The 25,644-nt window shown below is 47.5% G+C and overlaps 3 protein-coding genes across 3 annotated transcripts in view; 2 read left to right on the forward strand and 1 right to left on the reverse strand.

Moving 5' to 3' along the window:
• Nucleotides 1-6,085: 6,085 nt before the first annotated feature.
• Nucleotides 6,086-19,692, forward strand: F4813DRAFT_65775 (cytoplasmic dynein heavy chain). The gene is made up of 3 exons (XM_049248740.1): nucleotides 6,086-6,463; nucleotides 6,529-18,830; nucleotides 18,887-19,692. The coding sequence occupies exons 1-3, from the start codon at nucleotides 6,166-6,168 to the stop codon at nucleotides 19,340-19,342; spliced, it is 13,056 nt and encodes a 4,351-aa protein (XP_049099927.1). The 5' UTR covers nucleotides 6,086-6,165; the 3' UTR covers nucleotides 19,343-19,692.
• A 2,001-nt stretch (nucleotides 19,693-21,693) lies between these two features.
• Nucleotides 21,694-24,636, forward strand: F4813DRAFT_358586 (uncharacterized protein). Its single transcript, XM_049243249.1, has 3 exons — nucleotides 21,694-22,708; nucleotides 22,762-23,303; nucleotides 23,353-24,636. Exons 1-3 carry the CDS (start codon nucleotides 22,383-22,385, stop codon nucleotides 24,165-24,167), a joined length of 1,683 nt encoding a protein of 560 aa, XP_049099928.1. The 5' UTR covers nucleotides 21,694-22,382; the 3' UTR covers nucleotides 24,168-24,636.
• The window catches only part of F4813DRAFT_358588 (COPI associated), a 1,640-nt gene continuing 632 nt past the window's right edge, over nucleotides 24,637-25,644 (reverse strand). Inside the window, exons 2-3 of the mRNA XM_049243250.1 lie at nucleotides 25,369-25,440; nucleotides 24,637-25,294 (exon numbers count right to left, since the gene is read on the reverse strand). Coding sequence (XP_049099929.1) covers nucleotides 24,994-25,294; nucleotides 25,369-25,440 — 373 coding nt within the window. The 3' untranslated portion in view covers nucleotides 24,637-24,993. The remainder of the gene's footprint in view (nucleotides 25,295-25,368; nucleotides 25,441-25,644) is intronic.

Here is a 25,644-nt window from a genome sequence, read left to right on the forward strand (position 1 = left end):
CTGTGGAGAAGAAAAAAAAAGGTAAAAGTAACGATAAAATCTAGAACAAATTGTTATTTCCGGAAGTATCATGGCCTATTTTTCTATGGTAGTATCCTCTAATAAGGTAGCGATGTAGCATGCGGGTACGCGCAGGATAGATGTGTGTGGACGTGATTAGGCACGTTGATGGGATGTTGACAAGTCGACAAGTCGTTTTTTTCTTTTCCGGCTTGTTGTCACTGTACCCATCTTGCTTGCCATCTTGCCATCTAGCCCATCTCGGAATACACAGGCATGTATGTACAGCGATGCGCACCGCCTGATGTGCTTAATGTTTCACTTAAACTGGATTGGATGAATCGACTATTCGGGGCCAATGGCATCGACGTGTACTAACCAGACAGCAGCAAACAACAGACCGCACATGTGGTATTCTAGGTAGAAGAGGAGAGAGGGGACACATCAGCTACATAGCTAAGCTACCACCTTGCCGTATGCCTATGCAGAAGGGACTGATGAGAAAAGATATTCGTGATCACTTATGAATGGACGCTAAGAATAACATCAGTTGGGGCCGGTAGGAAATCAAAATTGACGAGGTTGAAATTGAAAATCATATTATTATATTATTATATTGATTCGAGATGTTGTTTTTTATGTAGTTACGAAATATTGTTTTGCCTGTTTGATGTTGTCTTGTGCACGTTGAATTAATACATAAGCAGACATAAAACCGTTGCCCATGCAAGACAAAAGGGTAAGGTGCAATTTTGTGCATAACGTTCGGCATGTATTGTACCTTGTCTTTATTGGCCTTGTATTATTAGCCTTGTATTACCTATTATTAGGTACCTAACTTACCTAAGGGTCGCATTAGCATTCATTGCCTATTATAGATTAGACAACGGTCTTAACCAACGGTCCAAGTACATACATATTCCGTAGTGCAAGAGGTATGTAGTACATTCAATTTTTAGGCTTTGCAAACGCATGTATGTACATATTATATTAGTATCCGCTGTTTAAAAATACCTACCAGTGATGTCGACCTATGACAACCTATCGGGACCCAAATCTTACGTGTACCTAACATTCGTAAGGTAGGTAGGGCCCTAAGGTAGGTAGGTATTTTAAGGTACTCGGGCTGCTGCTATTTTTTATTTATTAGCTGCGCGTGTAGTTGTGAACAGTCTGTTCATTATCGGAGCCTCGGGTCCTTTTAAATTTTAGTAGCAAAAGGAAAAGCAAGAATACCTAAAATAACAACAAAGTACAAGTAATATAGAAATTACAAAATTGCAGAAATTGCAGAATATTTGTGTTGTCCTTTCCTTGGCGAGGGCTGTTGCATTTTTTTATTTTTCATTCTTCTCACCCTCTTTCCCACACCCACCCCCCAATCGCGCGCCGTTTCGCACTTTCCTCGATCTCTCCTTCCTTGTTTTAACTCGGTTCAGCTTAGTGCGCCTCGAACAAGAACAAGTAGATCGATCTTTCACCCACTCCCACTCCCACTACCTACTCCCACTACTCCCACTACCAAGTCTTTTTCCCGCTGATAAGACCAAGAAATTCACTGGAAATCCACCACCGATTCTCTTCGACCACACCCGTGCTTACCACTACCTGCCCTCCCCTCCTCCACCCCCTGCTAAGCCCTGGTAAGCCTTGAGCCTTATCATGTTGATCGTGTCGTGATATTTCCACACCCGCCATATTTTTCTTTCCCCCTACCTTACCTTAGATACCATACATTAACATAGGCATTGTATCTGCCAAACGGCCAGGGTTGACATCACATCGTTCCTATCCTAGTTCGTTAGTGCTAGGCTCGTTGTCGGTTGTCGTTATCGGTTGTCGTTGTATTCTGGGCCCTCTTGGTCTTCCCGAATCTTCCTTTCGCCTTCCCGTCTTTTAGTCTGGAGCGTTTGTAGTGTTTTTTTGTTCCCACGTCTTTCCTCCCCTCCGTCATGTCCGCCTTGGGCCAGCCCGGGTCCAGCTCCCACACCCATCCGGGCCTGACCTTCCCGCAGGTCAACGGACTCAACAGACGCGGAGGATATCCATCTTCACACTCGTCCACGCCGCCGAAACCTTCTCCCACGCCTCAGCAACACCAATCCCCGTACCAGGCTGCTCAATATACTCCCCAGCAACCCCCGCAGGCCGCCTACCCGCAACATCTCTTCCAGAGCACCACCCCGTCTCCGGTACCCAACGTCGCTAGTCTACCTAACTTACCAAATGGCAACTCGAGACACGCCTCGGCTCAGGCTGCTCAGCATGCCCAAGCTGCTGTGCAGGCCGTTCGCCAGCATCAACACCAGCACCAGCACTCTCAGCACCAACGAAGTAGCCAGCAGCGTCAGATGCAATCACAGCCGGGACCTCCAACCACAATGGCATATCTCCAGCAAGCCATGAACCAGCCTGTCCAATCCGTCCAGCAGGTACCCCAGTCAGTGCCACAGCCGGTTCTACAGATGCCGCACCCTCAGTCGATACCACAGCAAGTTCAGTCGCAACCTGTTCAACAGGTCCAACCAACCCCATCTGTTCAACCGAACGACAGCAATCTGATATCTCCAAACCCTCCGCATCATCAACCTCACCCGCAAGCCCATTCGCAAACCCACCCCCAGGCGCACCCCCAGGCTCATCCCCAGGCTCATACACAGGCACATCAACAGGCACATTCGCAAGTACACCAGCAGGCACTCCCTCAGCCTCTGCCTCAAGTTCATCAGCAACCTCCGCCGCCATTGCAGCCTCAGCCGACCCCTCAACCACAGAGCCAACCGCCGCCAGCCCCTCGGCCAGAACCAAGCGTCCCGCCGCAGGAAGCTCAGCACCATGATGATATGGATATGGACAGTCAAGGGGAGGAGGGAGAGGGAGATAGTCACATTTCGCCTAAGCTCATCGAAGGAACACCCTTCGTACCGAGGACGCCGATGGGCACGATGATGTCCGCTCCGCCTGAAGGGGGTAGTTTTCCTAGTCTTGATGCTGTTCACAAGCACGTGCTCGCGTATTGCACATCGGTGGGATATGCTGTAGTTATTGGACGATCGAAGAAGACCGTTCCAGGTCTAAAGAAGGTCCTTTTCGTATGTGACCGTGCTGGAAAGCCTCCAAGCCGGGTAAGCCCTGAAAATAGGAAACGGAAGACGTCTTCTCGCAAGTGTAACTGCCAATTTGGGTTCTTTGCTATCGAACAGAGAACGCAGTGGACGATTCGCTATCGTCCCGACCAAACCCACCTCCATCATAACCATGGCCCTAGTGAGAGCCCGCTTCTTCACCCAGCTGCGAGGAAATTAGATAGCGAGATGGTTGCTGCCGTTAAAAACTTAAAAGAATCTGGTAAGTCTGGGCTTCGAGTCGTCGTGTCTATCGTATTGACTCATTTTAGGTATTGGCGTTACTCAAACTCTCGAAATTCTACAGCAGCAGAACCCGCATGTACCTCTGCTCCCTAGGGATATTTACAATGCGCGTGCTGCGATAAATCGAAACCCGCAAAAAGTAGAGGCAGGTATCGCAGAGCAGCGGCCGGCGATATATAGTAAGCCAGCCCCATCCGCCGAGGAACGCATACGGTCCGACCTTAGGCGAGAGCTCGCCCGGGCCAAGGAGGAACTATCCCGGGTTAAAGAAGATAGCAGGAAAGAAGTAGAAGAGCTGAAGGAGAAGCTACGGGAGAAAGATAAAATGATTGAGAAGTTCGAGATGTTTATCGACATATGTAACGAACGGGTCATGGTACAGAGGGAGAGACTGAACGATACTGGCGGGGTCAACGGCGGAGCAGGAGGCTCAAATAACTAAAGGGACATGACAAAAAGGATTATGAAAATGAAGATATGCATGGTCAGGATCTGGTTTATTTCGAGGGAAGCATCGGCGTCATGAGGGCTACGACTAGCACTGGTGGCATATAGCGGGGTTCTGGAGTTATACGGGGTTTGCGGTTTGTTCGCGAGGGAATACAACGGGATGTCAACTTTGCATCTGACTTGATGATTAGGAACCGCAAGGTATGCCAGTACTGGACATGGAAAATATAGACTTGGGGGTATTGATACGGAAATCGGATTCAGTGAAGCAAAATATGGACGAAGGTGGTTCTATCATGATCTATCGTGTGTTCCGCCCCGTTCCTTGAACCTTGAATTTATAGATGCCTTTAGCAATACCATTTTGTATTGGTATAATACGACGTGGTGATATACATACAACATTGTCAAGTAATGTGATGAGAGAATTCCTACGGCCAGGTAAGGAACTTTGGGTTTCGCGTGTTTAGTTTAGTAATATACATATGTATAGGCCCACGCCCTTATGACCTATGGGATGGTGTAGAGAACTCATATAAACTCGAACATAGTCTGGCAATCTAGACTAAGAAGCTACGACTTGGAAGTCAGTATAGATTGAGCTTACTGGCAATGCATTTGAAATTATTAAGTATTTCGAGCATGTTTTACCCAGAGCTTTGGGGTTTGAATTAAGTTTATCCAGCTGAAATTAACAATACATTCCGCGCAAACAGAGGAAACCACGATGCTACACGGAAGGCTTCCCGTAGTCAAAGTCGGAGATCCGTCTTGGCAAAGTGGAACCCCGGTTTGTTGGGAGAGTGGAAGAGTACCTTTAACTATTAATTAACTGGCCTTTTTTGCAAGTCATCTACCTGCAATGCTACCTACTGCATCGAGGGTCTTGAAAGTTATTAGCTAGTTCGAGTAGCTTTAAAGGGTTTAACTGAGGAAAAGGGATGTAAGATAAAAGAAAGCTAGGGTTTGTTCTAAAAAGAGGCTTAAGGCGACGGATTAGTAACTTGTAGTTGGATTTATCGAGGGGCTTTTATTTAAGTGCTTTATGTTAGGTGCCCGTTTCCCGTAATGTTTCTTGTAACTTGATGGCTTTTGCTGGTTTGCTGAACATATAGAATATGTACTTACATGATATGATAGGCGTTGTTTAGCTTTACTAGTTGCTTCTCTTAAGACTGACGATGACATCTTTTTAATATAGTCTTTGCAATCATATTTATAACTTCCTCGTTTTTACTGCTTTTGATAGGCACTAAGGAAAGGCGTAGTATTGTACCGTTAGGTTCTTGAAAGGGTATAAAGGACCGACATTGTAATAATATAAAAGCCTTAGTGCGGCTAAACATAAGTACCTCTTAACTTGGCCTTCTCTTCTAACCAAAATAGCACCCAATGGCTTTTGGCAAAGTCAAGTCGACAAGTTGGTATACAAGGTTTCAATTCCAGAATTAAGATTCGAAATAATTGTCATATATACATAATCTTTGCGTAGAGACTTGAGCTCTGGGGTTTATAACTTGGAGAAGTACCTGGGTATTTCTTATTACCTATAAACTACTTCAATGTCGTTCTAAATTTCTTATCTGATTTGTTGCGATGCTCATATATATTACACTTATCAACATAAATGTCTTATCAAAAGGTACAAATAAATTGAACATGACTGTCTCTATGGCTTGAATGAAAACGAAACATCTTTAACCTAGGTAATCGCGTGTCAACTGCCTGCCTGGTGAAACAGGGGCTACATTTGAAAATAAAAGATACCTACCTATGTACTTAGTCCCGAATGTCTCAGGGGTTTGTTTTATGTACGTGTGTACATGCATATGTACCTCATACGGCTGGTCCAGTCGTGGCAGCCCGTTGCTACCTAGCCCCACGCCACGGAGGACGTACGGCCCAATCAAAAACGGCACCGATTAGATATATCCCCCATATTCTGCATCTTTACGAAGTAGTCGCGACCCCGTTTGCCGTAGTTCGCGTAAATGTAAAATGATTAATAAAATGATTAATGACTGGTACCTAACAACTTCAAAATATTCCTTCTTTTTGCCGCTGTATCACAACCCAATAAACCAAATCCGACGACGATACAGGTCGGACAAACCGGCAAAGACATTCTCTACGAACCTTACACTCTTTTCGCCTCTGTCCTTTTCCTCCAACCTACCCACCTAGGTATCTAATCCGCATAGATAGCTTAGGTACCTATCTTTTAATTTCTATTCGGAGCTTGTGCCTCTCTCCTAAGACCGAAGCTCGAACACGTCCCCTAATATATCGAGAGATGCTACCGGTCCCGAACAAGTCGATCGATCGCTAAACTGGTATTGTCACGATGGAGGCTGTGGCTTCTCCTTTGGGCCTACAAGGTCCCGGTGCGAACGGCTTGTCGCCTTCCCCCTTTGTCATGATAGATCCGGCGTTGGTGGTAGATTATTTGGCTTCCGTAGTCACTATTGCCCTCGGGGCTACCCGTAGTGAGCTGGAGCGGCCCGGCAACCTTCTCTCGAAAGAAACCCACGACGATACGGTCCAAAGGTGTACTCGCTTTGCGACTGATAGCCAGGTGGCCCTGTATATTCAGAAAGATGTGAAGCCGTCGGACGATATCCCTGACGGCCCTACCGATAATGGTATGAAGTCCTATCATAATCGCCTATATAATTTCGGAATAGTATTGCTAAGACTTTTGTTCTAGTCTCAGTTACGTACACGTACACAATCGCATCCGAGATATCTTCTTCGCCGACGACGATAGCCTATCTCGCACTCCTCAAGCGCCCCCAAGTGCTCGATTCCTCCCTACCGTTATCATCACAGATCCAGATACAAACGCTGCCCGGAACCGCCTCGCTTGCTAATCTCGTTAGTGAACAAGGACCTACTGCTTCTCCTTTTGAAATACTTCACTCTATCCTTCATAATGCGCTAGCGCCCTACTTCGATGCCAATACCAAGACCTCTCAAACTGCAAATGGAGCTAGGAACCGGGCGGACGTCGACGCGAAAACGGGAATTCCTGTAACCAAGAAGCGTATGACGGAGCTTGAATTGAGCTTGCTCCATCTGCAGCAGAATGTCGAGATCCCAGAGTTATCTCTCTCCTTTCACCCGATTGTCCAGGGGGTATTGGATGACGCTGCTGCACGCAGTATGCGACCGACTACTGATATGATAGATGCTAAGCTTCTCTCAGAAAGTACCTTTATGAACAACTTGCAGTCGACAGTAAATAGTTGGATTAAATCAATACAGACTATCACGAAACTTACCCGAGACCCCGTGACGAGGACGGCGACGCAGGAGATCAATTTTTGGCTGTCTATGGAGTCCGCGTTGGAAGGAATCGAAGCTCAGCTGAGGAGTGAAGGTGTTATGTTAACTTTAGAGATCCTGAAGCATGCGAAGCGTTTCCAGGCGACTGTTAGTTTTACCGCTGATACTGGCCTGAAGGAGGCTATGGAGATGGTGCAGAAGTACAATCAACTTATGCGAGATTTCCCTCTTGACGAATTACTCTCTGCGACTTCGTTGCCCAAGGTTCAGGACGCCATTGGCCAAATCTTCAACCATATGAACAAGAAGATGAGGTTCAGCAATTACCCCATAGCGCGAACTTTGCATTTGGTCGAAGCCATCTCAGCGGATCTTGAGGACGTTATGCATCGCCTCCTTCCGGGCTCTGAACTAGTCGATCTGGATTATAAAGATTTTAAAACACTTATGACTACTGCTGACGAGATCTTCAAGTCTTGGGATGCTCAGATCAAAGACTTCACTAACATTGCTCGAGAGACGACTCGTAGAAGGCAAGAGAGGTTCATTCCGATCAAAGTCAACCCGAAGCATAACGAGTTACAGGCTCGACTGAAGTATATTGATAACTTCCGAGATAATCATGAGCAACTGCAGAAGACGATCATCAATGTCCTCGGCCCGAGGACCACTGCCAATGGTGTTACCGAAGAGACAACGACCAACGGTGTTGCGCTCGTTGAAGAGATAGGCGATGTAGATGCCGTCGAAGAGGTCCAGCAAGCTTGGGAAGCGTTGAAGAATGTTGATCTGCTCGATGTTTCTCCCGAAGGCACTCAGCGATGGGTCAAGGCTGAGAATACTTACAATGAACGCACCTCGCGGGTAGAAAACTCGATCATTGCTAGACTGCGTGATCGCCTTGCGACGGCAAAGAACGCGAACGAAATGTTTCGTGTTTTCTCCCAGTTCAACGCCCTCTTCGTGCGACCCAAGATCCGGGGTGCTATCGCTGAGTATCAGAATCAGCTCATTGATAATGTGAAACAAGCCATCTCGGGGCTTCACGAGCGCTTCAAACAGCAATATGGCCACTCAGAGGCCCATGCTATGGCCCAGCTACACGATTTACCACCCGTCTCCGGTGCCATCATTTGGGCGCGCCAGATCGAGCGTCAACTTGATAACTATATGAAGAAGGTCGAGGACATTCTGGGTACCGACTGGGCCCTTCATACCGAGGGCCAAAAGTTGCAGACTGAGAGCGAGCTCTTCAGAAAGAAACTGAACACACAAGCGATTTATAAAGCCTGGATCGAGGATGTTCAGCGCAGACATATCTCGATATCTGGTCGGCTCTTCAACATCAACAAGATCAGAGCTGCGAACAATGCGCTGGACCTTTCGGTGAACTTCGATGCCCAAATCATCGCGCTATTCAAAGAGACTCGTAACCTTGGTTGGCAAAACTTCAACGTCCCTCATTCCGTAAATAACACTGCGAAGGACGCCAAAAGGGTGTACCCGTACGCCGTTAGTTTGATGGAAAGCGTCAGAACTTTTACCCAGACGACTCGGCAGATATCGGAATTACCCGAAGTTTCTGTTCTATTAAGTGGCTACCAGAACGAAGTTCATGCCTTGATCGCCAAGGGTGTACCTTTGAAGTGGGAAACATTTGTGAACACTTGGGAATCATACCAGAAGCCGACGCTCGCTAATGGCACCCTCGATCATACGGTTGGTCGTAGCGGCGAGACCAGGCATGTCTTATTTGTCAGGGAATTTGCTGCGGCTGCTTCTCTTCTTCAAGCAAAAACAGCCACTCTCGCAACCATACACTTGAATGTTCAAAAGGCTTTGACAGAGCTAGCAACTTGTCCGTACGAGGCGTCGGAGTTCGAATCGCGTCTGCAGGTTATCCAGGCGGCTGTTGATCAACTAAACCTTGAGCAATATGTCAACCTCGGCTTTTGGGTGGAGAGGATGAATGAACGGATCAAGCTGAGTCTGCTTGCCCGTCTTCAGCATGCGGTCTCAACGTGGATTGAGGCATTTGAAGACGACACTCCTATCGATCGAATCGAGAACAGTCGAAGAAAGCAGCTTGCTCCGTCAGGGGAGCCTCTCAAGTCGGACGCGCCTCTCATGAAGCATCTGATCCATGAAATCACTATGAGGAACCAGGTCATCTACCTTGATCCACCACTTGCGTTTGCGAGAGCAAGCTGGTTCTTGCACTTGCACAACTGGATTGGTATTGTCTGCAATCTCCCTAAGATCAAGGCCTCTAGATACCAAATGAGCTTGACCTTAAGTACCGTTGTCCAAGAGGAAGCCCGTTTCAACGATCTTCCTAGTGATTGTACCGACATACTTGGTAGAGTTTATACCTCAGTGGAGACGAAACTACAGGGTATTGGTGAGTATGTTGATAAATGGCTTCAGTTCCAATCCCTTTGGGACTTGCAATCCGAACAGGTGTACGAACTCTTGGGCGACGAGCTCTCCAAATGGCTACAATTACTGCAGGAGATTCGGAAGTCTCGTGCGACATTCGACACCACTGAAGTTAGCCGTTCTTTTGGTCATATTACAATCGACTATGAGCAAGTGCAGATGAAGGTCAACTCTAAATATGACCAGTGGCAACAGGAGATATTGGTGAAATTTGCTGCGCGGCTTGGAACTCGTATGAGAGAAGTCAATGCCGAGATAGAAAAGGCCCGGAGGGATCTGGAAGGTCAGAGCCTTGAAGCTACGTCCACCGCACAAGCAGTCCAATTCATTACCATCGTCCAAAGTTGTAAGCGCAGAGTCAAGGCTTGGGCTCCCGAAGTCGAGACCTTCCGCCAAGGACAGTCGACCCTAGTCCGAAACCGGTACAATTTCCCGCACGACTGGGTAGACGTCCAGCAGGTCGATTCAACATGGGAGGCACTCAACGAACTCTTGAACAGAAAAGCAAAGATCGTCCAAGACCAGACTGATGCTCTCAAGGCGAAGATAGTAGCAGAGGACAAGGTTGTAATTGATAAGATAACAGACATCGCCACGGAATGGAACGATGAGAAGCCGGTTTCGGGAACAATCGCACCTGATGTTGCGTCCTCAACCCTCGCCTCCTTTGAGTCTCGCATCACAAAACTGCAGGATGAGTTCGACATGGTTTCTAAAGCTAAGGAAGCACTTGATCTTCCAGCCAGTCCTGAATCATCTCTCTCAGTTATCCTAGAAGAGGTCCAGGATTTCAAATCCGTATGGGCTGGCTTATCAACAATCTGGAAGAGTTTGAATGAACTCCGTGAGATTTTGTGGAGTAGTGTTCAACCTAGGAAAATCCGAAGTAGCATTGATGGTCTCATCAAGATGACGAAGGAAATGCCGAGTAGAATGCGACAGTATGCTGCTTTCGAGCATGTTCAGACCATTCTCCGTCAGCTTCTGAAGGTGAATAGTCTACTGAATGACTTAAAGTCAGAGGCTATTCGAGATAGGCACTGGACTAAGATATGGAAAGAGATTAAACCCGGGCGGCGGTATTCGCCTGTGTCCATGACACTAGGAGATGTCTGGGACCTCAACCTTGTCGCTACAGAAGTGATCGTCCGAGACATTATCACTCAAGCTCAGGGTGAAATGGCACTGGAGGAGTTTTTGAAGCAAGTGAAAGAGACCTGGAACAATTATCAACTTGACCTCGTGCCCTATCAGAATAAATGCCGTCTCATTCGCGGTTGGGATGACCTCTTTGCCAAGTGTAGTGAGAACCTTAACTCTCTACAGGCGATGAAACATTCGCCGTACTACAAAGAGTTCGAAGAGGAGGCATCTTCCTGGGAAGACAAGCTGAATCGTGTCCATGTACTATTCGATGTCTGGATCGATGTCCAACGCCAATGGGTCTACTTGGAAGGTGTCTTTACCGGAAATGCCGATATCAAACATCTATTACCCATCGAGTCTTCAAGATTCCAGAACATCAACAGCGAATTCATGACCGTAATGAAGAAAGTCTACAAGCAGCCGATGGTAATGGACGTTTTGGGCATCACTGGAGTCCAAAAGTCTCTGGAACGTCTTGCCGAGCTCCTTAACAAGATACAGAAGGCACTTGGTGAATACCTTGAGAAAGAAAGAGTATCGTTTCCTCGCTTCTATTTTGTCGGTGATGAAGATCTTTTGGAAATGATCGGTAATAGTAACGACACTTTGCGTATTGCTAAACACTTCAAAAAGATGTTTGCCGGCTTAACGGGGCTTGTCATGGACGAGGAAGCGATCATTTCTGGCTTCACCTCCAAGGAGGGCGAAGTTGTACGCCTGAAGAAAGAGATTTCACTTGTCAAAGTCCCCAAGATCAATGATTGGCTCGCTCTGCTCGAGAACGGCATGAAAGCTACCCTAGCTGAACTTCTCGCTGAAGCTGTCGAGGTATATACCCCTATATTCGAGTCGGGTGAGATCAACCAGAGCGCGATGAATGATTTTATGAACAACTTCCCTAGTCAAATCGTAGTACTTGCTACCCAGGTGGTTTGGACTACAGCAGTTGAGCAGTCGTTGAATAATGGAGGCAGTACGCTGCAATCCCTTTTCGAGCGAGAAGTTGGGGTTCTGAGGCTCCTTGCGGAGACTGTCCTTGGTGACCTGGAGGTGATACAGAGGAAGAAGTGCGAAGCCCTTATTACAGAATGCGTACACCAGCGAGATGTAATAGAAAAGCTAGTCAAGTTCAACGCGACTACCCCGACACATTACTTCTGGTTGCTACAGATGCGATACGTATACACCCCCGAAGGAGATTTCCTACAGCGTCTACTTATCAGGATGGCAAATGCAAAGCTCAACTATGGTTTCGAATATCTGGGTGTTCCCGACAGGCTGGTTCGAACTCCTCTTACCGATCGCTGCTTCGGAACCCTTACCCAAGCTCTTTGTCAACGACTTGGTGGTTCGCCTTACGGACCTGCCGGTACTGGAAAGACAGAATCAGTCAAAGCACTTGGTGTTCAGTTGGGTCGCTTCACTCTTGTGTTTTGCTGTGACGACACCTTTGACTTCCAGGCAATGGGTAGAATTTTCCTCGGTATTTGCCAAGTTGGAGCTTGGGGTTGTTTCGACGAATTTAATCGTTTGGAAGAGAGGATTCTCTCTGCCGTCTCACAGCAGATCCAGAATATCCAGCTCGGTCTCAAGCAAGGTGTCGAAGATGATAAGGCTCAGATCGAACTGGTTGGGCGGCAGCTTCATGTCAATGCTAATACGGGTATCTTCATTACTATGAACCCTGGCTATGCCGGCCGTTCCAACTTGCCCGATAACCTGAAGAAGCTATTCCGTAGTGTCGCCATGTCGAAACCAGATAAAGAACTTATTGCTGAAGTCATGCTTTACTCTCAAGGATTTAATCAAGCAAAGCAACTCTCCAAGCAGACAGTTCCGTTCTTTGACCAGTGTTCAGCAAGGCTGTCTAAGCAAGCGCACTACGATTTTGGTCTGCGTGCCCTAAAAAGTGTCCTTGTCAGTTCTGGTGGCCTCAAACGTGCCCGACTCACTAGCAGTGATGGCAGCATTGGTGCCGAGGAAGTCGTGGAACCTGAGATTATTGTGCAGAGTGTCCGAGAAACTATCGCCCCGAAGCTGATCAGAAACGATGTTGAGATCATGATGTCTATTGAGAGCGAATGTTTCCCTGGTGTCCAGTATGTCCCGGCCAATCTGGTAGAACTAGAGGCTGCAATTCGTCGTCTAGCAGCGGAGAGACACCTTGTGGTCAATGATGTTTGGATGACCAAGGTTCTGCAGCTTTACCAAATTCAAAATATCCACCATGGCGTAATGATGGTAGGCAACTCGGGAACCGGAAAATCTGCTGCATGGAGGCTCCTTTTAGACGCGCTCCAGCAAGTTGAGAATGTTGAAGGTGTCTCTCATGTCATTGACTCAAAGGTTATGTCGAAGGAGGCCTTATACGGAAATCTAGATTCGACCACTCGAGAATGGACTGACGGTCTGTTTACGAGTATACTACGGAAAATTGTTGACAACCTTCGTGGTGAAGACTCTAAGCGTCATTGGATTGTCTTCGACGGCGACGTCGATCCAGAATGGGTTGAAAATTTGAACAGTGTACTCGACGATAATAAGCTACTCACACTTCCTAATGGTGAGCGTCTCAATCTACCCCCCAACGTCCGAATCATGTTCGAAGTCGAGACGCTGAAGTATGCTACTCTGGCAACTGTGAGTCGATGCGGTATGGTTTGGTTTAGCGAAGATACCGTTACGCCAAGCATGATGGTCACCAATTACCTTGAGAGGCTGAGGGCAGTAGCTTTTGAAGACTTGGACGAGGATGCTGCTGCTGCCGGCCAGAGTCCCGCAAAGACCCTTCAAATCCAAGGTCAAGTTGCGGATCTGCTACACGCCTATTTTACTACGGACAACTTCATCATTGATGTCCTTAAGCAGGCGGAAACCTACAACCATATCATGGAGTTTACTATCGCCCGTGTCCTCACAACTCTATTCTCTTTACTAAACAAGTCTGTTCGGGACATGATCGAATACAACGCAGCACATGTTGATTTCCCCTTAGATCCAGAGCAGATCGAAGCATATGTTGCGAAGAAGTTATTACTTGCTCTAGTCTGGGCGTTAACGGGTGACTGTCCACTCAGTGATCGAAAGGCCTTTGGAGACAACGTCGGAGCTCTTGCTAGCTTTGGATCACCGCCTCTTGATGGCACAAGCTCCCTTATCGACTTCGATGTTACTCTCCCTGGGGCCGAGTGGACGCCGTGGCAGAATGAAGTCCCTACAATCGAGGTTAACACACACTCTATCACGCAAACAGATGTTGTCATTCCTACATTGGATACTGTTCGCCACGAAGACGTGCTCTACTCTTGGCTCGCAGAACACAAGCCCCTTCTGCTATGTGGTCCTCCTGGTTCCGGTAAAACAATGACTTTGTTCAGTGCACTTCGAAAATTGCCAAATATGGAAGTTGTCGGTCTGAACTTTTCCAGTGCCACTACCCCTGATCTCCTCATCAAAACCTTTGAGCAGTACTGCGAATACAAGAAGACACTAAATGGCGTGATGCTATCACCAACTCAGATTGGACGATGGCTCGTGATCTTCTGTGACGAGATCAATTTACCAGCACCAGACAAGTACGGTACTCAGCGAGCAATTTCATTCCTTCGTCAGCTAGTAGAACATAATGGTTTCTGGCGAACATCAGACAAATCTTGGGTGACACTTGATCGAATCCAATTTGTGGGAGCTTGTAATCCTCCAACTGATGCTGGTCGTACGCCTATGGGCGCCAGATTCCTTAGACACGCGCCTCTTATCATGGTGGATTATCCGGGCGAGTTATCTCTGCTACAAATCTATGGTACTTTCAATTCAGCTATTCTCAAGATCATTCCGGCGCTTCGTGGATACTCCGAGCCGCTTACTCAATCGATGGTTCGGTTCTACTTGGAGTCGCAGCAACGATTCACGCCTAAGATCCAACCCCATTATGTCTACAGTCCTCGTGAGTTGACGAGATGGGTCCGTGGTGTATACGAAGCTATCCGTCCATTGGAAACTCTGTCCATTGAAGGATTGATCCGCATCTGGGCGCACGAGGCGCTACGACTTTTCCAGGATCGTCTTGTTGCAGAGGATGAGCGACAATGGACTGATGAAGCTGTGCGACGAATTGCACTGGAGTTTTTCCCTACTATCGACGAGCAGAAAGCTTTGGGCGGACCAATTCTGTTTTCCAACTGGCTGTCAAAGAATTACGTCCCTGTTGACCGAGAACAGTTACGAGACTTCGTCAAGGCCCGTCTGAAGACATTCTGCGAAGAGGAAGTGGATGTTCCGCTCATTTTGTTCAACGATGTACTTGAGCACGTCCTTCGTATTGATCGTGTCTTCAGACAACCGCAAGGTCATCTGATCTTGATCGGTGTTAGTGGAAGTGGAAAGACCACACTTTCCAGATTTGTGGCATGGATGAATGGCCTAAAAGTCTTCCAGATCAAGGTCCATGGAAAGTACTCTGCCGAAGACTTTGACGAAGATCTCCGAGAAGTTCTGCGTCGTTGCGGTTGCAAGGGCGAGAAGATGTGCTTCATCATGGACGAATCTAATGTTCTTGACTCGGGTTTCCTAGAGCGCATGAATACTCTACTTGCCAACGCTGAAGTACCTGGTCTCTTTGAAGGAGACGAATTCGCCTCTCTAATGACAGCCTGCAAAGAAGGTGCACAGCGGCAGGGCCTACTGCTTGATTCTCAAGAAGAGCTCTATAAGTGGTTCACGCAACAAATCGTTAAGAACTTGCATGTCGTCTTCACTATGAATCCACCTGAAGATGGACTATCTTCGAAGGCTGCTACTAGTCCGGCTTTGTTCAATCGTTGCGTATTGAATTGGTTTGGTGACTGGTCTGACCAAGCGCTCTTCCAAGTTGCTAACGAGTTAACACATTCTATCGACTTGGACAAGCCTAACTTCTTAGCCCCTGATTCTATTCCTGTTGCTTATCGCGGTCTCAACTTGCCTCCTTCTCACAGAGAAACGATTGTGAACTCCATGGTCTACATCCACTATTCTCTCCAACAGTTTAACGCAAAGCTCCAAAAGCAACAGGGCAAGGTCACGTTCCTTACCCCACGTCATTTTCTCGACTTTGTTGCTCAATATGTCAAGTTATATAATGAAAAGCGCGAAGATTTAGAAGAGCAACAGCGCCACTTGAATGTTGGTTTGGACAAACTGAGAGACACGGTCGAGAAAGTCCGCGACTTAAGGGTTAGTCTGGCTGAGAAAAAGACCCAACTTGAAGCAAAAGATGCCGAAGCCAACGAGAAATTGCAACGCATGGTTGCAGATCAACGTGAAGCCGAACATCGCAAGAATACCTCTCTAGAGATTCAGGCAGCTCTTGAAAAGCAAGAAGCCGAAGTCGCATCTCGCCGGGAGGTTGTGTTAAATGACCTAGCAAGGGCCGAACCGGCCGTCGAAGAAGCAAAGGCCAGTGTCAGCAACATCAAACGACAGCACTTGACCGAAGTTCGTTCTATGGGTTCTCCGCCCCAAGGTGTCCGACTCGCAATGGAGTCCGTATGCGCACTACTAGGCCACAAGATCACCGAGTGGAAGAACGTCCAAGCTATAGTTCGACAAGATAACTTTATTGCGAGCATCGTCAACTTCGATAACGAGAAACAGATGACTAAATCCTTACGGACCCTTATGCGAACCAAATTCTTAAACCACCAGGATTTCACATACGAAAAGGTAAACCGTGCTAGCAAGGCTTGTGGTCCTCTGGTACAATGGGTAGAAGCCCAAGTTAACTATTCTGAAATCCTCGACCGAGTCGGCCCTCTGCGGGACGAAGTGGGCCAACTTGAGGAACAAGCTCTTCAGACAAAGGCTGAGGCAAAGGCTGTTGAGAATACTATCACTAGTCTAGAGCAGAGCATCGCAACTTACAAAACTGAATATGCAGCTCTCATCAGTGAGACTCAAGCTATCAAGGCTGAGATGTCTCGTGTCCAATTCAAGGTCGACCGAAGCGTAAGACTTCTGGATAGTCTTTCCTCGGAGCGTGTTCGTTGGGAGGATGGAAGCAAGTCATTTGAAACACAAATCAGCACATTGGTCGGAGACGTTCTAGTTGCCGCCGCTTTCTTAGCATACAGTGGTCTTTACGATCAGACCTTCCGAAAATCAATGATGGAAGACTGGTTGCACCAGCTTCACCTTTCCGGGATCAACTTCAAGCCCCATAATCCCGTCACGGAATACCTGTCGACTGCAGATGAACGACTCAGCTGGCAAGAGAACACCCTGCCCGTCGATGATCTATGTACAGAAAACGCCATTATTCTCAAGCGCTTTAACCGCTACCCACTTATTATCGACCCCTCAGGCAGAGCTACTGAGTTCCTTCAACGCGAATGCAAAGATCGTCGTCTTACTGTGACCAGTTTCCTGGATGACTCCTTCACCAAGCAACTAGAAAGTTCTCTCAGATTCGGCAATCCAATTCTTATCCAAGATGCCGAACATTTAGACCCCATCCTCAACCACGTTCTCAACAAGGAGTACCAGAAGACCGGCGGTCGTGTGCTCATCCAACTCGGCAAGCAGGAAATTGACTTCTCACCTGCATTTAAGATTTACTTATCCACAAGAGATCCATCGGCGACATTCCCACCGGATATTTGCAGTCGAACCACATTCGTCAACTTTACAGTTACACAGAGCAGTCTCCAGACTCAGTCCCTTAATGAGGTTTTGAAATCCGAGAGACCAGATGTTGACGAGAGAAGATCCAATCTTATCAAGCTCCAAGGCGAATTCAAGGTTCATCTTCGACAACTTGAGAAACGTCTCCTGCAAGCCCTCAACGAATCCCGTGGTAACATTCTGGATGACGACAATGTCATCGAGACTCTTGAAACCCTTAAGACCGAAGCCGGCGAGATTGCGGTTAAGATGAGTAATACCGAAGGAGTAATGGCTGAAGTCGAAGAGATCACATTGCAGTACAGCATCATTGCGCGATCATGCAGTGCCGTATTTGCTGTTCTCGAGCAACTACACTATCTCAACCATTTCTATCAGTTCTCTCTACAATATTTCCTCGACATTTTCCATTCTGTCCTCCACGGTAACAAGAACCTGGCAGGAGAAAGAGATTTCAATAAACGCCGAGATGTCATCATTAAAGACTTATTCGTGACAACTTTCAAGAGGACCGCCTTAGGCCTCCTCCAGAAGGACCGAATTACTCTTGCCATGCTCCTCGCCCAGGCCTCACCTTACAAGATGGATAAGAGCCTGATCGACGTGATCCTCGACGATCGTATCGAAGGCAAGGATCTCTCCACCGAAATCGACGCCAAGGATGAGACCTTTACTCGTGCCAAGAGACTCGCCGTGTTGAAGGATAAGCTCGACCAAGTACCGGCCAATGTATGGGATGCGTTCTTATCAGAGGAGCTCGCGGAGAACTTTATCCCTCAGATCTGGGACGCAAACATGGAACCGTTTGACCAAGGATTGCTCTCGTTACTTTTAGTCAAACTCTTCCGCCTCGACCGTTTTGTCCCAACTGCCGAACGATTCGTAGCTTCGGTCTTCGGGGCTGAGCTACTTGACGTTGTAGATGATCTTAAAGAAACCATTAGCCAAGTCCCTTCAACTCGTCCCATTTCATTAGTCTCGACCCCCGGCTTTGACGCCAGTTACAAGGTGGACAACTTGGTTGAGCGAATGCGTGTTAGGTGCACCAATATTGCTATGGGATCAAATGAAAGTCTTGCAAGTGCCGACAAAGCAGTTAGCAATGCAGCGCAGGTCGGGTCTTGGGTTCTCGTCAAGAATGTTCATCTTGCGCCTACTTGGTTACAATCTCTCGAGAAGCGTATGGAATCTCTCAACCCACATTCTGATTTCAGACTATTCCTATCTATGGAATCCAGCCCAAAGATTCCTGTAAACTTACTGCGCGCATCTCGTGTACTCATGTACGAGCAGCCGGCCGGCGTGCGTGCCAATATGAAGGATTCGATGTCCTCTCTATCCAACCGAGCTACTAAGAGCCCAGTGGAGCGCAGCAGGCTTTACTTGCTTCTCTCTTTCTTGCATGCAGTGGTACAAGAACGTCTACGATACGCACCGAATCTAGGATGGAAGGGCTTCTGGGAATTTAATGACAGTGATGTAAGTAAACACCACAACTTATATGACTAATAGCAGCTAACCTTACATTCTCGTAGTATGAATGTTCAGCCTTCATTGTCGATACATGGATCGAGTCCGTGGCACAAAGCCGTACCAACATCAATCCGCAAAACATCCCCTGGGATATGATCCGCTACCTGGTCCGTGAGACTTACGGTGGTAAGATTGATGATGAAGGCGATTTCAAGCGCCTTACAGAATTGGTGGATCAATCCCTTACACCCTCCGCTTTCGAGATTGGTCATAAATTAGTCGAAGGAGCTGAGAAAGATGGACAAGAGACGAGCCTCGTAGTACCCTCCGGTACTTCGCTGGAAGAGTTCATGGGGTGGATCCAGAAACTCCCTGAGCGCGAGCCGCCAACTTATCTAGGACTGCCCGCGAACGCAGAGAAGCTGCTTTTGGTCGGACTTGGCAGGAGTCTAATACAAAACTTAAAGAAAGTGACGGAATTATTGGACGAGGGAGAGCAGCTTATGGGTGAGGTTTAAGGTGCAATGTGTAAACCTGTGGATGTTGGTTTTCTTGGAGTGTTTGGTCGTTGGTCTGCAAGTTTCTTCGAGATTACAGCTCTTCATACCCGATACCCCTAGTTATTCAGTTTTAGATTACTATCGGTTTTTTCCTTCTTTGTGGAAAGCATGTGTATTAGCTATTAGCTATTAGCTACATTATGTTAGGAAATGAGATTGAGCAAAGGAAATTCACAATCATAATCCTTTTAACTCGCACAATATAGATATTCTGCATTAAGCTTACCTTCAAGTATTTATCACCGATCACCGAGCGCCTCGGCTTAAGAAAAGATGTACTCAGCTTTTTGTCAAAATAAAGAAACCTGTCGGGTACTGACATCATTTCCCGCGTACTGTACGGAGCACTATGTATAACCTATGTATGATCTATTATAGAGTAGCATTGCTTTAGCGGCTCCAACCATGCAAGCTTCCAGGACCCTACCGCCCAATCAAAACGATGGTATTTCCAAGCGTGTTGGCTAGAATGCATATACTTCCCTCCACATAGCCCGGAAGAGATTTCCGTCAACTTATGGAGGCATATAATCGTCACGTTGGACGGAATACCAGCGGTTTTGTATAAAATAAAATAAAAAGAAGATTAAATAAAAAGTGAGAGTAAGCGAATATTTAAATACGCGTAAACCTAAGACAAGATTTCGTAATTGATCAATTATGATAAGAGATAATGCTGCATCTTATCTACGGAGTTGAGTTCCCCCTCAAACCTTAAAGCGGTGGTACGTACCACGGTAGGTCGCAACTTGCAGCATGCAAGAAGATGGGACAAGGTTAGATAAAAAAGCTTGGCCTAGGTAGATATGTTTTTAGCGTTTCTGCTGGTGTTCCGTACTCCGTGGTGCAAGTCTCCTCCTTTGTACCTATAATACCCAGGTACTTATACCTACCTACCTACATACCTATTCTCTCGCTCCCCTGCACTTTTCGAAACATGGACGCAAGTAAGCGACATATGTACCATTTAAGACAGGTAATAATTAGGTACCTATCTACCTATGTATTGATATGACTCTTAACAGGAAGTTTTACGATATTTATTAAACGGGTACGCACAGCTCATTCAAGCAAGCAATGCCGGGAGTAGAACTAGAAAACACGACCGGAGGTTGGAGGCAAAAGTACCTAAGGTAATCAAGGAGGAAGAGAAGAAAAAAAGGATGCACCTAGACCGCCGCATAGTATACCTAGTAGGCATTACCGGCGCTGTGCAACCGGTGCTAGGGCAGGTTTCCAACCACCTCAAAATGTGAGTTATGACGGTTGATATCAGAATGGCAGATATCACCTAATCAGATGACGATGATGCGGATGCGGATGCGTACACGAAATATATAAGCATATAGGTAGGTAAGTATACGAAATTGATTAATGCAACATTGATGTCGAATTGGCAGACCGCCTTCCGACGTGCCATCACCATCAGCCAATAGTCAGGTGAAGATTATAAAAAGAAGTTGTTGAGCAAGGTCCCTCTTGTCATATTACCTAGCAAATTCAATCAATGGTTGGACCAATGAAACGAGGTTTAATAATAATCTGCTCGATCCTCATTCAGCCGGCACGCCGAGGGTCGGGACTCCAGGGGGACCCATTATCTTTTTTGGAAAAGGGTTCTAGCAGTTCTAGTCTGTAGTAGTTTTACACTAGCTTTGTGGGGAATGGGAACCTCCCTACTCGATGCGTTGGGTACAATGTATTTATTACTTTATACATATGTAGGTACCTACCTAGGTAATGGTTAAATATTGTAGGTATTGGCAATTACGATAGGTAAAGTACAGGGCTCTTGCCTAGGCTATTAAGGTGCTAAAATTTGCTAAAGTTATTAGGTCAAGTTGGCTACCTAGGTAGGTACCGTAGGTACCGTAGATACCTATGTGCTAACCGCTGACTTACTGATTTACTAACTGCGCAGCTCCTACCTTCCCCCCCCCCCTTCCATGTGGCATTCCTAAACCCCCATCCACCGCCTCAATCAGATCAAGATTATCTTTCCTCGAATCTCCGAGATTTATCTCGGACTGAAGCGAGCACTCCATCAACAACGTTAGGTCGTTGTCTTACACCTTCATCTGATTTTTCCGATCTTATCTCCACGGTACACGGTACACAGTACACGATATAGGATCCAATCCCGACGTGGCGGAGTTGTAGGTTCTTGACAGCGAGGGTGAGGGTGATGCATGCGGTACGGATTACACGGTACAGATACTACATACTACAGATACAAGGAAGAGGCCCTGCAGTTACTCCGTAACGTACATACATACCACATACCATACCATACCATACCATATCATACATACCTCTTACTTACCTACCTATCCAACCTAAGCACACAACCTGCGTTGCCAGGCTGCGTACGCGGGTTTCATCCTCGTGATCTGGGCATGCCCTATTCCATAAGCAAGAAGAAAAAAAAAGGACAAGACCATATCCTCAGGTCGAACCTTGATCTCTCCACCCTCCAGCGCCTAACGCACTCACTCGGCTTGATCTAGACCTGTTAGATATTCCCACAAGCCTCTAGGAACATTGCCCCTTGCATCCGAGGTACCCATAGTCCCGTCTCTAACCAACCTAGCTTCGCAGTCAATTGCGGTCGAACCCATCGACACATCTCCCTTCACTTACATCCCCATGCAGCCCAGTTTGGAGCAACAGAGATCTTGTCACTGACTGCTGATCCGCCACTGTTCGAGCTAGCAAGTAACACGAGCCCGTCACGATATAGTGGCACTTATGACGGTTCATTGGTCCAAAGTTGTCAGTTGGTCTGCAACAGTCTTCATTGAACTGTTGATACTTTGAACATTGACGGTTCTTGTTGTCAAGCATCGGTATCCCATCAACTGCTCCTCTGAATTGTCTCCTCTTTTCTTGTTTGGGCCCGGATTCCCATGTTATCGTAGAACAAAGGAAGAAACCGAAGCGACGATCGCCGCAACTCTCACAGTCAGGCGAGTTTCTAAAGGATTCAGCGACGGAGATTATGATGGAAGTGGCCCCTTACTCATACGCAAAACTGGCCAGATCAGAACCAAACTCTACCAGGACGGCACTCCCTACTCGTCCCGTCGTTTCTAGAGAAAGCACTCAGCCATCCGAAACCATGTCTATTCAAATCGCCTCTTCTGTTGGATCGAGGAGTCCTGCGGCTCAAAGTCAGAGTGACTTTTCGGAGGCACCCAGCCCCTCGATACAGGGATCCGAGCGAGTCAACTCAAAAAGCCCTTCTCCATTTGATCCTGTGCATCAAGAGAATTGGGCAGCTACGAAATCAAATTCCACGTCTAACCAGAGCGGACAGGTGTGCAGGTAAGTCGATCAGTTTCTCGGTGAGTTTCCAGTCGATTTTAACTCCATTCTAGCAATTGTGGTACTACAAGGACACCATTATGGAGGCGTTCGCCCCAGGGTGCTACGATTTGTAATGCATGTGGACTTTATCTAAAGGCGCGCAACTCGTCGCGCCCAACAAATCTAAAACGGCCGCCATCGACAGTGTCTACTACTCCGAAAAGGACACCCGAGAAGACTTCTTCTAGCTCATGTGCTCAAGGCAGCTCGGCAAATATACCCGGGGCCACATACGTCGCTGCGGATCAAATGCCTAATGGATCATGTCCAGGTGGGGGACGATGCAATGGTACTGGCGGCGCAGAGGGATGTAGTGGCTGCCCGGCGTATAATAACCGAGTAGCGAAGAGTGCTCAGCTCCAGAACCAAAACCGGGCATCTGGCAATGCAAGCGGGTCCCCTCCAGACGATGGGCCGACTCCGATAGACATAAATGCGCAGCAAGCCGCGGCTCAGAATACGACGGTGGTAATAGCCTGCCAAAATTGTGGTACTACAATAACTCCGTTGTGGCGTCGTGATGAATCGGGTCATACCATATGTAACGCCTGCGGTATGTGTATACTTTAACTTGTACGATCGGTGTTAGCTAATCGCAGTAGGGTTATATTACAAGCTTCACGGAGTTCACCGGCCAGTTACTATGAAGAAATCTGTCATTAAGAGGAGAAAGCGTGTAATACCAGCGAACCAAATGGATAGTGGGTCGGAGGATGCGATGACGATTGATTCTATTGAACAGCAGAGCCAGTATACCGAACTCGAGATGGAGCGTGGCAGCGTTAACGAGGACGGGTCTATTAATCTTGGTTTACGTCGAAAGACCGAACATCCACTTACATTACTCCCTGATCCGGTCCGGTCCGGTCCCGCGTCGGCTCCGATATCCTCGAACGATCTCACAGCGTATCACACTACTAACGCACCTCACAATTTCGATATTCGGGATTCTCTCACCGACGACAATCGTTTAGCCCCGTTGAAATCACTTGCGGCGTTGAGTGATCGTCAGTCGTCTCTATCCCCCGCGTCGTTCCTCTCGCCGTCGAGGAAACGCTCCTTCTCGGGAACTGATTCGGAATATGCACCGAGCGAAGCCGGATATGATAGCTTCAAAAGGTTGTCCTCTATCAAGTCTCTTCTCAACCCGGCGTCGGAATCAAATCCTAACTTTTGCTCGGCCGATAACCTTGCCGAGGCATTGTGTCTTCGATCCCCGGCTACTACAGTCATGTCAGCACCAAGCCCCAGCCCGCAGGGGATGATGTCGAACGTATTGCCCGCGATCCAATCCAGAGAGAGTACGGCCGAGGATGAGAAATCGAAGGCTGATAGACTAGCGGCGCTTCAACAAGAAGCTGAACGGATACGTCAGATGCTCGCGGCGAAAGAACGTGAGATGGCCGCGCTGCAGTAGGGAACATTCTTTGCTCTCTGAATTTGCGTTGATTTCTTTTATTTTGATGACCAAAATTACGACTGGGAGCCATAGGACTTAATCTAAGGGAACAAAGCGAAACCGCAAAAGGATGAGTCAAACACTACGGGGCGTCATTGGGTCGAGTTTTTTTTTTTTTTTATCAGCGGCCTTTGCTTTTCGGCAGCATAGCATATGTGCTCGGCGTATCGTGAGGTCGCAAAAATACATGCGAGGGTTAGGAGGCATGATATTATGAATTGCGGAGCATGGCTACCATGTTCCCATGGCATGGGCAATCCAACTGATTTTTAATGGTACCCCGTACAACAAATTATATAGAAGGTATGGAAAGGATGGGGCTGGGTAGGGGATAACTTCAACCAAAGTACCTAGTTCAAGAGGATTAAGGCATAAATCACGAGCTTCATACGGAATAAATAATATTCTACCAAGGCAAGAAATACAAAAACGTATAGCAAGAACAGTGTTTTAATATATTTACCCCGTTCTCACCAATCATCTCGCACCAGGTAAATATCCAGTCTTGCGTAACACATGATTTGGTTATACATGACAGAACTCATTCCCTGCCGTTATTCGTACATATAAGTTATCACAACCGGCCCAGCCATCCCCCTTACCGAACGAGTTAACTTTCTAAACATTTTCATTCCAATAGAATTCCTCACTTCAACTTCTACGTGATCAACCTCGACCAAGAAACAAGAAATTGGCAAGATGGACGCCTTAGGGTTAGAGAGTAACACCCACCCGTTGCCGGTCCAGGCGAGAAGGCAGAGATGCTAGAGATGATCGGGGTCTATTATACCTGCTCGGCACCCCAGCCAGCATCGGCCTCGCGCATGTTGGCAGGGGGCTCAACAGAGGGGACGAACTCGAGCGCGATATAACCGAGGCCGACGAGACCGACGATAGAACCGGCGATGATGCGCAAGACGCCGTTGTTCAAGAGGATGGAGCCGACGAAGACGTAGAAGATGCCGCGGCCGATGAAGGAGAACATAAACGAGGCGTAGCGCGAGACTTGCGGGGGGATCTGGAACTCGAGGAGGGCGACGGCCAGGCCGAAGATGAGGACGTAGGCGCCGATTATGATGGATTGGCTGGGGAAGGGGTTGGGGTTAGTTGGGATTAGGTATAGAGAGAGGGAGAGGGTGGTAGGGTGGTATGGACGCACAAGCCGAGGTTGAAGAACTGCGATATTCCGCCCAGCACCATAATCACGCCCACCGCGAGGTTGACGATTCGACTAAAAAAAGGGGGCGTGTTAGCTAACTAGCGCATCCCATACATAGGTTTTTCTTGGACGGGGGGGGGGGCGATCCGGGGGGGGGGGGGGGGGGGGCAGGGGGGGGGGGGGGGTGGGGCGGGGGGTGGGGGGGGGGGGGGTGGGTTTGCATGTACAAAGTGTCGGAAAAAAACATATTTGGGAAATATTAAAAATATTTGGTAA

Source organism: Daldinia decipiens, assembly GCF_022478715.1.
Source record: "Daldinia decipiens strain CBS 113046 unplaced genomic scaffold F4813scaffold_15, whole genome shotgun sequence".
In the NCBI taxonomy this organism is placed as follows: domain Eukaryota; kingdom Fungi; phylum Ascomycota; class Sordariomycetes; order Xylariales; family Hypoxylaceae; genus Daldinia; species Daldinia decipiens.